This window comes from Macrobrachium rosenbergii, chromosome 49, assembly GCF_040412425.1.
Source record: "Macrobrachium rosenbergii isolate ZJJX-2024 chromosome 49, ASM4041242v1, whole genome shotgun sequence".
NCBI lineage: Eukaryota > Metazoa > Arthropoda > Malacostraca > Decapoda > Palaemonidae > Macrobrachium > Macrobrachium rosenbergii.
In genome coordinates this window covers 30,687,363-30,700,574 of record NC_089789.1, presented here as the reverse complement: position 1 = coordinate 30,700,574, position 13,212 = coordinate 30,687,363, and the positions used below count along the sequence as shown (strand labels likewise).

At 36.7% G+C, this 13,212-nt stretch overlaps 1 protein-coding gene across 2 annotated transcripts in view; it reads right to left on the bottom strand.

The window, feature by feature from the left end:
* Nucleotides 1-13,212, bottom strand: part of LOC136832230 (uncharacterized) — a 304,198-nt gene that overhangs the window by 8,451 nt on the left and 282,535 nt on the right. For both annotated transcript variants that reach the window (XM_067093078.1, XM_067093077.1), the window contains exons 8-11: nucleotides 7,930-8,035; nucleotides 2,288-2,519; nucleotides 1,780-1,986; nucleotides 541-698 (exon numbers count right to left, since the gene is read on the bottom strand). In XM_067093078.1, coding sequence (XP_066949179.1) covers nucleotides 541-698; nucleotides 1,780-1,986; nucleotides 2,288-2,519; nucleotides 7,930-8,035 — 703 coding nt within the window. The remainder of the gene's footprint in view (nucleotides 1-540; nucleotides 699-1,779; nucleotides 1,987-2,287; nucleotides 2,520-7,929; nucleotides 8,036-13,212) is intronic.

Here is a 13,212-nt window from a genome sequence, read left to right as displayed (position 1 = left end):
AAAAGACCACTATTTTAACATTAAAATTACTGATTTCTAAAGTTTATTTTTTGAAATTATGCATAACTTGTGTTAATCTCTGAGTGAATGAGACTGTAATTTTAACATTAAAATGACTCTGATTTCTTAAGCTTATTTTTGTTACTTTTCTACAATGCTCTTCTGAAAAGTCACAGCACGATGCCTGTTTTCTCTCCACCAAGATACTGTCCTCCAGAAGAGAAAGTTCACCCTGACATCACCATTTGAGGGAACTTGGAAGTATGCGTTTTTATTTTCTCTAAAATACTCTTTTGGAAAAAAAAAACCAAGCTACAGAATCTCGAAGGGATTCTTAATATTTTTTTTAGCCTTAATGGGTAAGATGATTCCTTGAGGACAGATCATAGTGATGTTATACAGGAAAATGTTTCATTGTCTTTCATACAGACTTTTTCAATTGAAAGCAGTGAAGAAGAAAAACGCTGAGAGAGAGAGAGAGAGAGAGAGAGAGAGAGAGAGAGAGAGAGAGAGAGAGAGAGAGAGAGAGAGAGCGCTCACCTTCTTTTTTGGCTTGATGACTGGGATCACCCCTTGAGGAACAACCCGACGTGTCTTGGAAGTGAGAGCTTTCTTTCCCCTCAGCAGGTGGTTCATAGTAAGAGGGGTGGACTTATGCCCACTTCCCACTACACCACCGCCCACTCGAAGCTGAGATGCTGAAAAAAATAAACGAGAAAAAATACACTCTATTAGGACACCGTCTTGATATAAATGAATAAATCTGCTTCTCCTAATAGGGCTTCATCGAGAATTACTGCACACATTGTGCGCCAAACTCATGGACCCTCCGTCCCAAGACTTCGATCGTCGGCGCTTTTTTAATAAGCTCATTGTTAGTGAGTCATTAATCAATCATTTGGGGAAGAAAGCTGCAAACATATATCCAGCTTCCTTCTCAAGGCTGTAACCTTAGTCCAATAGTCGAAAAAATTCAGTTGATAGTTAACATTACTTTAACCTGAGTTTTTATAAGATGCAAACACATATAATTTCCATTTTACTGAAGGGATGTGGGCTTCCTTTCTCATAAATTTCCAAGCATAAGTTACCGTGCTATCTGCTCACTGACCTTGTGCTTCACATTCGAATGATAGCAGACTGATCTATGTATTCTCTACTAGCGAAGTTTAAATAAAAATAAGCAGGGTGAAACACACGAAAATGAAACGCATATTGGACAGCAGTCGGTAGAACTCCTAAATATCTTCAGAGGATTTTGTATTGTCCTTCACCATACCTGGATCCAGATGTCATAAAAATTTCCCCCCAAAAGAATTTATGCAAACAAGTTGAGTTGATAAGCTGTTAATCATTCCTGACAACCACCAAACAAAGAAAGATGGAATTCAGTACCTTCACAAAAATAGATCTCACTGCAGTTACTACTGTTCCCTAGCTAATGTCTGCAACAAATCTGAATACTACACCGTTCTTTCACTGGAATGAAAATAACCTAGTTCACTTGAATAACGAATTTGAAGAGTTTATGAACCTAGATGAGTACTTCACTCATCACTGACCACCTCTGTTGGCTTCTTAGACCACATTGCGACACATTGCAACCCACACAGTACTCAAAAGATCTGATATTTGGGATGGGGGTTGTTAGCCCCAGGCAATGTTAAAGATTTCTTATTTCATCATCTTGGGGCAACGCGGCGGGGTCTGGTGTGAGCGGAAATGGCCCGAGAGAACAACAGTTGAGAGTGGGCGAGGGGGACCGCCTAAAATACTTACAGGTGAGAATAATGTGAGCTTGCTTCTGCCTTTCTCTTAGGCGGGCGTACTGCTTCTTGAGGGCGGATATATCGAGGTTTGGGCGGGAGAGCTCCCTCGGGGAGTCGTGGCTGTGGCGTGAGGAGGGGATGCCCAGAGGAGGGAAGGCACTAGGGGATACAGCTGCTCCTCCGCTGACGGGAGAAGGTCCTCTGCTGCTTTCGATACCTGCGGGGGAATTGATACTGAAGTATTCAAATGAACATTCCTTGAAGAGATTGATGAATAAGTAAAACAAAACATGCAGTCAGATAAATGCATAAAAGAACCAGAAATTTATCAATATATGGTCAGTAAGGATAACAACGAGATTAATATGAGTGAGAAAATAAATATATATTAAGGAAAAACGCGTTAATTCTCACGATTCTCTTGAATACTGACAACACTGAGAGAGAGAGAGAGAGAGAGAGAGAGAGAGAGAGAGAGAGAGAGAGAGAGAGAGAGAGAGAGAGAGAGAGCGCCTTACTTTTCCTAAAGATACCAGACAGGCCAAAAGCCGTCGCCACGGCTATCTTCTGGTCGTCATCCTCATTATCATCAGATTCATCGTCGTCATCGTCATCGTCGGAGTAAAAGAGACGAAGACCTCTCTTGGCAACGGACGACACCGACTGGGTCCACGGAGTGATGTTGTATGTGTATTTGTCCCGCAATTCCGCCAGTCCCGGGAAAGGAAAGGGCGCCATTCCCACCACAGTCTGGAAGAAGAAGAAGAAGACGGATGTGAATTTTGAAAGGATTTGGATTTTCTCTCACGAGGGAGAAGATTCTCTTTCTGTTGCAGTCTGAAAGAAGGAGGTGAGTGAGAATTCTACACTCTTTCAGATAGTTACGTTCTGAAAGACGAGTGAGATTTCTGCTCTCTTTCCGATAGCTGAGGTCAGAAAGTACATTAGTGAGAATTCTGCACTCTTTCAGACAGTTACGGTTTGAAAGGAGAGGAGTGAGAATTCTGCACTCTTGCAGACAGATACAGATGGGAAGGAGATGGGTGAGAATTCTGCACTCTTTCAGACACTTACGATTTCAAAGGAGATGAGTGAGAACTTACGGGATGAGAATGCAAGCCCCGCACCCTGACCAATGGAAGATCAAGAGGCTTACGGATCTAAGGAATCAGGCTTTTCTTGGTGTTTACTCTTCTAAGAACAAGCCAACCTGAATAACTTGCAGTATTGCGAATATCTGTCTACCTGTCTATATTATACACATATATAACATATATGAGCTTTTTTTTATTATAAGCCATTTTTCCCTTCAAAAAGGGCAGTAGGAAAAAGGCACAGCCTTCCGGATTCTCAGCAAGTTTGTAGGGATGAGGTTGCTAGCGCCACGCCCCTTTTTCCAGACATCAGCAGACGCTGGGTGGACTTGTGGGCGGTATGCCGGGAGTGATCTGCGGTTCAAACAACCGTGAGACGAGGGCTGCATCACAGTCATGGTGCCAACTTTGTCTGTTCCACAGAGAGGGCGACAGATTAAACAGATTAGAGAGAGAGAGAGAGAGAGAGAGAGAGAGAGAGAGAGAGAGAGAGAGAGAGAGAGAGAGAGAGAGAGAGAGAGAGAGCTTCATTATATTAATTAAAATAAAAACACTTCACAAGAAAATGTACAGAGAAATGAGAACCTCAACAGCTCTTGAGCGTTCCAATTAATTAGTTGTGACTAAAATTTCACGAGAGAAAATCTGCCAGTTGTACTGTCAGATGCTTTTGTTTATTGCCATCGAATCAGACGCGATATAAACATGAATTTAAAATACTGATTTTAGTTTAAGGTACATCAACCTATAGTCGCTTGTCATATCTGCTTCTATATATAAGATAAAGATATTATGTGACCAAAAAATCATATGCAATACTTTCAAAGCGGCATATAAGCGAGAGGTTACCATAACGAATAATTTCACAAATGTTATACCTATAGCCTGTAACTTATAATATAAGGCTGCTATTGTAAATGAACTACTGCATGAAAACCGAGGTTCAACACCGATAAGAACACTGCTGTACATTCCCTCAAACAACAGTAACAGTAGGTTTTACTAAATCCTCTACTCTAAATGTTATGATTTTGTTGAGAGTTTCTTTGACTGTCCTCCATTATTACAGAGTAAAGGCCGGATCGTCTAGCCTTGGGTATTTGGGAACTATGCTCTAGGGAGATATCAGTAAAGGTAAAATAAATTCTTGCATTGTGAAACTATTCCTCAGGTAGATAATAGTCAGGACACACGCCAGTGGTTTTGAACAATCCTCTGGGGAGATTCTGAGGAAGCAATATAAGCCAGTGGTCTGTTGAACTCTTCTCTAAGGAAATACTGGCATGCAAGAGAATATCCTGCAAAAGAACGTCCTGATTTCTAATTGGAAGAAGAATACCTTCTGCCGTGGCGTGGTCTGTACTGCTGTGCGCTTGTAACTCCAAGCATCTTGGAGACGAGTTCAAACCACTTGTGAGCTTGGACCTACTCTGGCATTTAAATGTCAGGTACAATAACTTTCATACATATGAAATGAAAAACGAAATTACAGTTATGTATATATATGCACACTGTGTATATGTATATATATATAACATATATATACATATATATTTATATATATATACAGTATATACATATATATACACATACACACACACACACATATATATATATATATATATATATATATATATATATATATATATATATATATATATATATATATATAATATTCAAACCACTTATTCAAGTGATATAAATGAAAGTTAATATGTATATGTATATATACATATACGTACATACATACAGTATATACTGTATGTATATGTATATGTATATATATATATATATATATATATATATATATATATATATATATATATATATATATATATATATATATATAATTTCAAACCACTTATTCAAGTGATATAAATGAAAGTTAACGTAACGCATGTATGTATATGAGCACGCACGCATGTCTGATAAAATTATGGTGTTCAGTTCATGAGTTATGACTTGTGATCGAACACGCGTCCTTCCATTGGCAAGACCCATCAAAAAGAAAACCAAGAGAGCATTCCGAAAATGGTCGCAAGATGGCCTGGAATGAAGGTCATCTGAAAAGAGTGTTATTAACGTAATGTAGGGAACAATGGTGTTGAGACAGAGAAAAGCAGATCCATTAATTCGACGAACTGTCCCAGGCACGTTAAGTTTCCTTTCAACAGAACAGAAAGGCAATGGAGGCAAAATAATAAAGAGATACATATTATTATTATTGACACTGAATCAGTCTTGAGACCATTTATCTGAACAGCAAACTTTCACAGAATATAAAATTCTAGAAACAGAGAGAGAGAAAAGAGTACAAATGAAAGTGTATATGTACACTTCATATCAACTGAACACATACAGGCGAGTCAAATAACCTTAATAACTGTTTTGGCATAAGGGCATTGCCTTCCTGAAAGTTAATAGAATCATTTCCTAGAATCCTCCACAGTTTTGCTTTGGAATGGGAAAAGGAAAACCTTGGTGCTGAAGTATAAGATTGTAGGTCTTCAGCATGATGAGGGTACTCACGTTTTGCGAGCTTAACTAACTCTATATTCTGTCTTTCTAGCAGCATCATACAAAAAATAATAATCTTGTATTCAAAGGCGACGGAAAACTCTTAAGACTGAGAGAGAAATGCTTCTGGCTTAGTTGAACATCTGATGTTCAGGAAGAAAATTATTGGATTGCAGCACTTCATATACTTTCTTCTTTTCTTTACTGTTCAGGTTTGCGAAATTTAATAATAATAATAATAATAATAATAATAGTAATAATAATAATAATAATAATAATAATAATAATGCATTATTATCAACAATTTTGCCTGCATTCTTATCGTTACCGAACCTAAGACGCCGTGGGTTGTTTTGTGATGGGATGAGAGCTTAGCTTAGGGGTATATCGTTTCAGGCATTACCGAAGTTTATTTCTCTCTCTCTCTCTGTCATAGCTGTCATCCAAGTATGTCTGGGTCTTCTGACGCTTCTGGTGACAACAGGAGCCCAACTGACATAATTGCGAACTGTTCTCATTCTTATCTCATCTACATACGGAACTTCGTAATTTCCCTTGCGGTGTCATTTCTCATATTATTCATAAAGCTTTATTCTCAAATCGACAAAATCTTTTATACATAGTTTTATTGTCATACCATGGCTCGTGTCTGTATAGCAATACAAACAGTACTACACTCATGTATAACCTACTTCCGTACGCAGCTTCATTGTATTCGTTTGATAAATCCTATTCGGCCTGCAAATTGTTTCATTTGCCTTTTTTCACAAAATTTCTACTCAGGAGATCCTGCACTGTTCCTACATACTTGAAATATTCAACCTCATTAATCCTTATCATATCTCATGTTACTCCTTCCCCATGCATATACTATGTCTTCAATGCTTCTCTTTTTCTTGTACTTACTCTGAGTCTCACCTTCCTAAATATATAACGCATTCTAATTTGCAAGCTTTGTCACTGTTTTTGCGTTTTGCTGACAGACACAGCATCATCTCAATATTTAAAATCTTTCAGTTTTCTATTGTTGCATCAATCTAAACCTTATCTTCCATCTCCGACCACTTTGTTCATTATACATCTATGAGAAGAGTAAACAGCAATGGTGCAATGGCGTTCCCTTGTAGCACACCACTGCTTACTTCATATTCACTTGACAAGACCTCATCAACATCAACTTTGCTTCTACTTCATTCATGGAAAATTTAATGTAGCTTTATATATTTAACAGGAATGCCGTCGTGATACACGATCTCTTTTAATATTGGTCTATGGAAGCTGTCAAAGGCCTTCTCGTAATTAACGAAAGCCATCAAATGATTTTTAAATTCCATTCACTGCTGCACTATATGTCTTGATACATATGCTTGATTTGTGCAACCCCTGCCTCTTCTATAACCAGTTTGTTCATCTCTTCGCATTCGATCAATGTCTTTATCCAGCCTACAGACAATAAACAGATTGAATATCTGACAGCCAACTACTTAAAATGATTTCCCGAAACACAGAGGACGCCAGAGGGAGTGCTTGAAGTGAAGAGTTCGAAAGGCTTCCCAGAATGGCTGACTTTTGAGTTCTCGACTCACAGGTGGCGCTGTATCTCACTTGATACAAATTTTCTGTAGAAACGTTATAGAAAATGATTTTTGTATTAGTAAAGAGAAATAGTCCATGATGACATAAGGCTAACCTAACTTAACAGCTAGAAGTTGGCATGGGACATCAATAGCGAATAATATTCCCTGGCAATGGGCATTCATTATGGTACCTGAATAAAAAAAAAAAAAAAAAAAAGATTCCCAACATCTGGAAAAATCCATAACTGATTTCTAAAGATTAACTGTTCCAAATAATCAGACCCAACAGGATTACGTCAAGAAATTCTTACACCTGGGGGTTTGTTTTGAGTCATTTCGTTGTGAGTTACAGAGAAAGGTTCTTAAAAATTCTTCGGTCGATAAATACCCAATATCTCTGTACTCTCATCCAAGGGTTCTCAAAGTAGGGCGATATGGCTCCCCCTGGGGGCCATGAGAAATTTTCAAGGGCCCCCATGATAAAATGAGAAAAACAGAGGGGTACAGGAAGCAAATGATAAGAGATCGGGATGGTATAACTGAATTACTACTTTGAGACTGTTATTTTCACTGGGAATAGAAAACCTACGTGTTCTGTTCAATAGCAGATAATCCTTAGAGCCAGACATATATCACAGCACGGAATAAGGCGAAAGGAAATTTACTTACCAGCGTCAAATAGCTTTTTCCCATTAACTTCTCATTTCGGGGTGGACATGGATTCCTCGTTGTCATGCCTTTTTTTTGGTCTTTTGAAGAAAAGATTTTCATCCAAATGACGATTTCAGCTGACTTACAACTGAAGTAGGAGTTTCGAGGCTATGGTTCCCATTCATAATACAATCGTTACTATACCTGCTTCCCAAGATGCACTGACTCGGGGCGGGGCGTAAAAATGTTGAGAAACTCTGAACTGATGATTTTGTCGATTTACAAATGAATGAATTTCAACAAAGAATATACTGATTTTACCTGCACAAGCTTGTTGGCATCAATGACTCCTAATGTCAGCATGTCTCTGGTGAGGGCGCCCATCACAGTATAAAATTCATCGGCCGAATGAACCTCCAGGATTCTCCTGCAGAAGGCGGTGAAGAACGTCAACATTTAATATGTAAAATATCTATATGCATTCTCACATTCGTAAGTCGAAATCAATATACTGCCCGTACATTGTTAATACTATTCAAAAGTATGTTCATGCGCATAAGATAACTGTATAACAAGACCACAACTTATACGTAATCAGCGTAAGAAGAAAAATATATGCACACGCTTCCTTCATTAAAGAATTTGCTTGCCAAAATCCAGCAAATGTTAAAAAAAAAAATTTCCTGTACCATCATAATGAATTATGAACAAAAATATAAAGTCAGAATTGGTTTGGATGGCTGCAGAAGATTCTTGTATCCTGAGCCATCGTCTTATGCCCCTTGGAACGTGAATAATAATCACTGCATTTGTGTTGCACCTGCGTCGTCAGTGACAACATCGAACTTAATACCTTCTTCGTTTTACGTGCTCTGGTTATCTCTCTCCCTCAACACCAAAGCACCACACGTGTAACCGCCGTTCTAAGTGAATAAAGGAATGAATTTTCACATGACACTCTCTTCAAATTATGCCTGGCAGGTTGAATCAGAAGAAACCGAAGAAAACAAAAGAAAATCCAGAAATAAAGAGGTATTTATATACACTTATATATATATATATATATATATATATATATATATATATATATATATATATATATATATATATATATATATATATATATATATATATATATATATATATATATATAGTATATATATATATATATATATATATACAGTATATATATATATATATATATATATATATATATATATATATATATATATATATATATATATATATGTATAATGTATGTACATATACATGTATATTAAAAATATATATAGTATATATATGTATTTATTGAACAAATCTATTGTCAAAAACGCAACTGGAGGAGAAAACTTGAAAATTGTCGGTATAACTAGAGTGCTTTGTTAACTGCATTTCATCTAATGCTCAGGACTGTCTCTCCACGTGAATGTGTAAACAGTATTTCTTTAGAATATCGTCAGCTGTTTACAGGTATCAAAACTTTTTTTACTAGAGAGGCCAATGGGAGGGGCAACCCAATGACCTTTTGTAACCAAAGGAAAGAGACAAGGAACTGAGGAGAAACTGCATTGTTTTAATGCCACGATTACCTTGTTTGTATACTATACTGTATATACCTAGGATTCTCTAGAGGGCCAGATGACATTTTATCTTTTGCCAGAGATCATTTTTCCGACACTTTCTTCTGGCATTTTCCATCGGAGTAAATGGCTACTATTATTGACTACCATTATCAACTACTCCGGCCTCTCCTGGTTGAGTTAGATTATTAGTGGCTTAATGTGAATTTAAGTGCATATACTTCTATCAAATACATACAGGTAAATGCACTTAGGCTACATTTGCACATACAACAGAAAAATCCTCTCTGGTTGCCTTATAATATGAAGTAAAGTACTAGAATATATGGAGTACATAAGCTGAAAGCAAATATACAGTGATCGGGAGAGGATAGCTTGTGTACGTTTGTGTGTGGGAGAGAGAGAGAGATTTTTGGAGAGAGAGAGAGAGAGAGAGAGAGAGAGAGAGAGAGAGAGAGAGAGAGAGAGAGAATAATTTTTGGACTTTTGGGGAGCAAGACGGAGGTCCTTATTTGAGAGAGAGAGAGAGAGAGAGAGAGAGAGAGAGAGAATTCACCAACAATAAAAAGAAATAAATTACAAGGAAACTACAAAGGGATGCGGAGTATTACCCAACACTGAATCAATTGGAGACTAATCTGTTAAATTAGCTCCAAAGTCTGTGGATTAGTGCTAAGGTTATTCCTCAATTAAAGCTCCGAGTGAAACAAGACTTAAGCCAATTTCCAAGTCAGGCCTTAAACGCCGGAGATATGTTACAGAGGACTGATGATTTTCATTATCAAATATAATCACTAGTGTTATTATACTTAATTGGCTGGAGAAGTAGAATTTTTCTGACGTTAGATATGTAATTATGAAGGCCACTTTCACTGGGAAGCATGACAAGGCTATTTTGCTAACTTGAGAGAGCTCCCAGACTTGGTTTAAGTTGAATAAAGCTGATCGAAGGTTGTAATGATTCAGTCTCAGTATTTCTCTTTCCTTCTTCTTCTTCTCCTCCTCACATTTTTCATGTTCCAATATATGAATACATTATTATTATTATTATTGCAAACGAAATCTGGAAGAAAAATAACAAATACGAGTGGCATCTGAACTTCCGGGACCTCAACTTATGTACGTATCAGCAACATTATTATGAGTATTCCTTCTGCTATGTTGCCATTTCAAATGTGATACATCTTTAGATAAATCCCTTAAATTCAATATCAGGGGTAGAGTAAAGTAGTCAGTTTAGGTTAGGAACTACTGCATGTGGAATTACTGTTGACTGTAAAGGCGACTAGAAAATATTCAAGTGCATATCTATATAACATGTGGACTTTGTTGCTTATCATAAAGTAAGACCCCCAAAGAATCTATTAAGGTGAACCTTTTGAACATAGAAAAATCGTTTCCAACATCAAATTTCTATTCTAGTTAGAAATGAATGAATGTTTCGATGTTTCCTCTACTGATGGGATATTTGTGCTTTCGTGTTCCTTCTCTACCTTCTGAGAGCGCGAAGGAGGAAGTGGGGGGGGGGGGAGGGGGAGGGATGGAAAAAGCCTCCTACCAAATACGAAAAGAAAACGCGTAATTTGACTTCACCTCCAAGTTTTGGCGACCAGTCAAAAACAGGGTAATGGGGGCCATTTCCAGAAGTAGGACTCGGGCATATGAAGGAGCTTCTAAGTTTAGTGGCTTCGTTAAAGTTTGAGATATCAAGTCGGGGAATATTTTTTTTCTTGTTTTTCGTGCTTGTGTGTCAAAACAAAGTTTTTAAGGAGAGCCCTAAGGTTGTAGCATTCTTGAATGGAGCGATCGTATTAAGTTGCTGAATGAGTTTTTACTATTTTTTATGAAATTTTATAGGTTATCAGTTTACTTTTTTTTTTTTTTTTTTTTTTTAGGTATTTTTTCATTGAAAAATTCAGGCTAAAGTTATCTTTACAATTAAGATAATTCTTGTTAAACACTAAAAGTTTTGCTTTACATTTAGGTAATGGAGAAATAAGAATCTGATTTCTAAAATCACAGTCATTAAATATATCTTTTATGTGAGTTTTTACGGGCTTCTGAAGAGCAAGAGCCCGTGCTTGCACAAGTCTGGCTGAATCTAGATATATATGTGCGAATAAATCGTAATTGCAAAAGCTTCAACACTAGTTTATTTTTCTTTAATCCCTGTCATTAAATCTTTAGTCTGACAATATCTGTCTCTGTATGAAGTATTTTTTAAAAGTTTTTTATTTGTTTCTTATCATGACAAAACTCCTTTCTTGCCTCTCTTCAACTGCTGGCTTCAAAATATAAATCAGCACTTAGCCTATACCCCATTTGCTCCATAAAAGTCAGTAATTCCTCAAATGCCCAGCTTATGTGTACTTCTTCGCCTCTGCTGCAAAGCTTTGGAATTTTCCTCCTTGTCTTCTCCTGTTCTGGTTGGTTCACAAATTGGATCTTCAACTATCAGGTTTATTTCTTTCTGTAGGTTATTAATTATCTCTTTATTGTTTATTTACACAATATGTTCCATTTTATGTTACTCTTCTTATTTCTGCCCATGCTGTGCAATCTATGTGTTGAACGTGTGCATGTTATAATACATACAGCCCTAGACTCTTATTATTATTATTATTATTATTATTATTATTATTATTCAGAAGATGAACTCTATTCGTATGAAACAAGCTCACAGGGGCCACTGACTTGAAATTCAAGCTTCCGAAAAATATGGTGTTCATTAGGAAGAAGTAAGAGGAGGTGAAGGTAAATACAGAACTATACTGACGAAAACCTAACTTGAATATACTAAGAAAAGAATATATATTTATGAGACTGAAGTCAGTAGTTATTAAAGATGGTTATAGGGGAACTGTAATGCATTTTTAAATGTAAGAGTTTAGAGACTGATAAGAAACTTTTGACTGGAATATTGAGATGTTCGGTGGTGAGCAAAAGGGGGATAATTAGCAACAGAGGTCAGAAGAAATTGCTGTTTAAATGCGGACCCTTTGTCTTAGCGTTGGAATAATTCCTGAAATTTAAAAGTAAATTAAAAAAGAAGGCTTAGTCTGAGGGATGCAATCCCATGAGTATCATGAACACACACAACACACACACACACCTATATATATATATATATATATATATACAGTATATATATATATATATATATATATATATATATATATATATATATATATGTATATTAGTGGTATATTCAGTGGCTCGCGATCGACGATTTCTATTCGTCTTTTAAGCCTACGTCTGCACTAAACTATTTAATGGAAAATAAAGCCTACGAATACGCGTTCATACGAATCAATGTATTTCTGGAGAAACGCTGCAAAAGTGTCACGCCTTTTACTGCAGGACTCTCTCCAAAAGGATGAGGTGTATCTTAGTTATGTCTCTTGGAAGGAAATATGTATGTTTGTGTTTTCTACTCTTTGTAGGTATTATGTTCAGAGGGCAAATGCCTCTGTGTAACAGATGGAAATGGAAACTTGTTACACACAAATGGGAATTTATGACGTAGCCAAAAAAGTAACAGAGGGTGCTGGATAACAGGAAGTGCTATATTTTTTATTTATGGTGATGCAGCATGACAAGGGCCAGCTGACTCTGAGCAGACAGAAAAAAAAGAGAATGACCCCTAAGGTAATATCATAAGTGACTTTTTCTTTGATAGATGTTACTTGAAGTGGCAAATATAATATTTTTAGTTTTTTTTTGCTTTCAATTCTTCACTGTCTTGTTACTGTATGGTATCATCGCTGGAATGGCTCTGCAAACAGTACTTTACTATACCACCTGTTTTTGACAAAGGACAGAGCAGCTTTTGTATACTGAAGAGAACCCTTACATAGAAGCAAAGACTGCCAAAGTTGTTACAAGTTAGTCAAATCTTGCCTTACTGGCCGACCGTATTTGCTTGGAGAGAGATGCAAACCAAATATTTTTCATTCTTTTGGACAGAGTCAGCACGAGGTGGCAAAAGATCCTAAAGACAGATTTTATAATGCCAAAGTAAGTG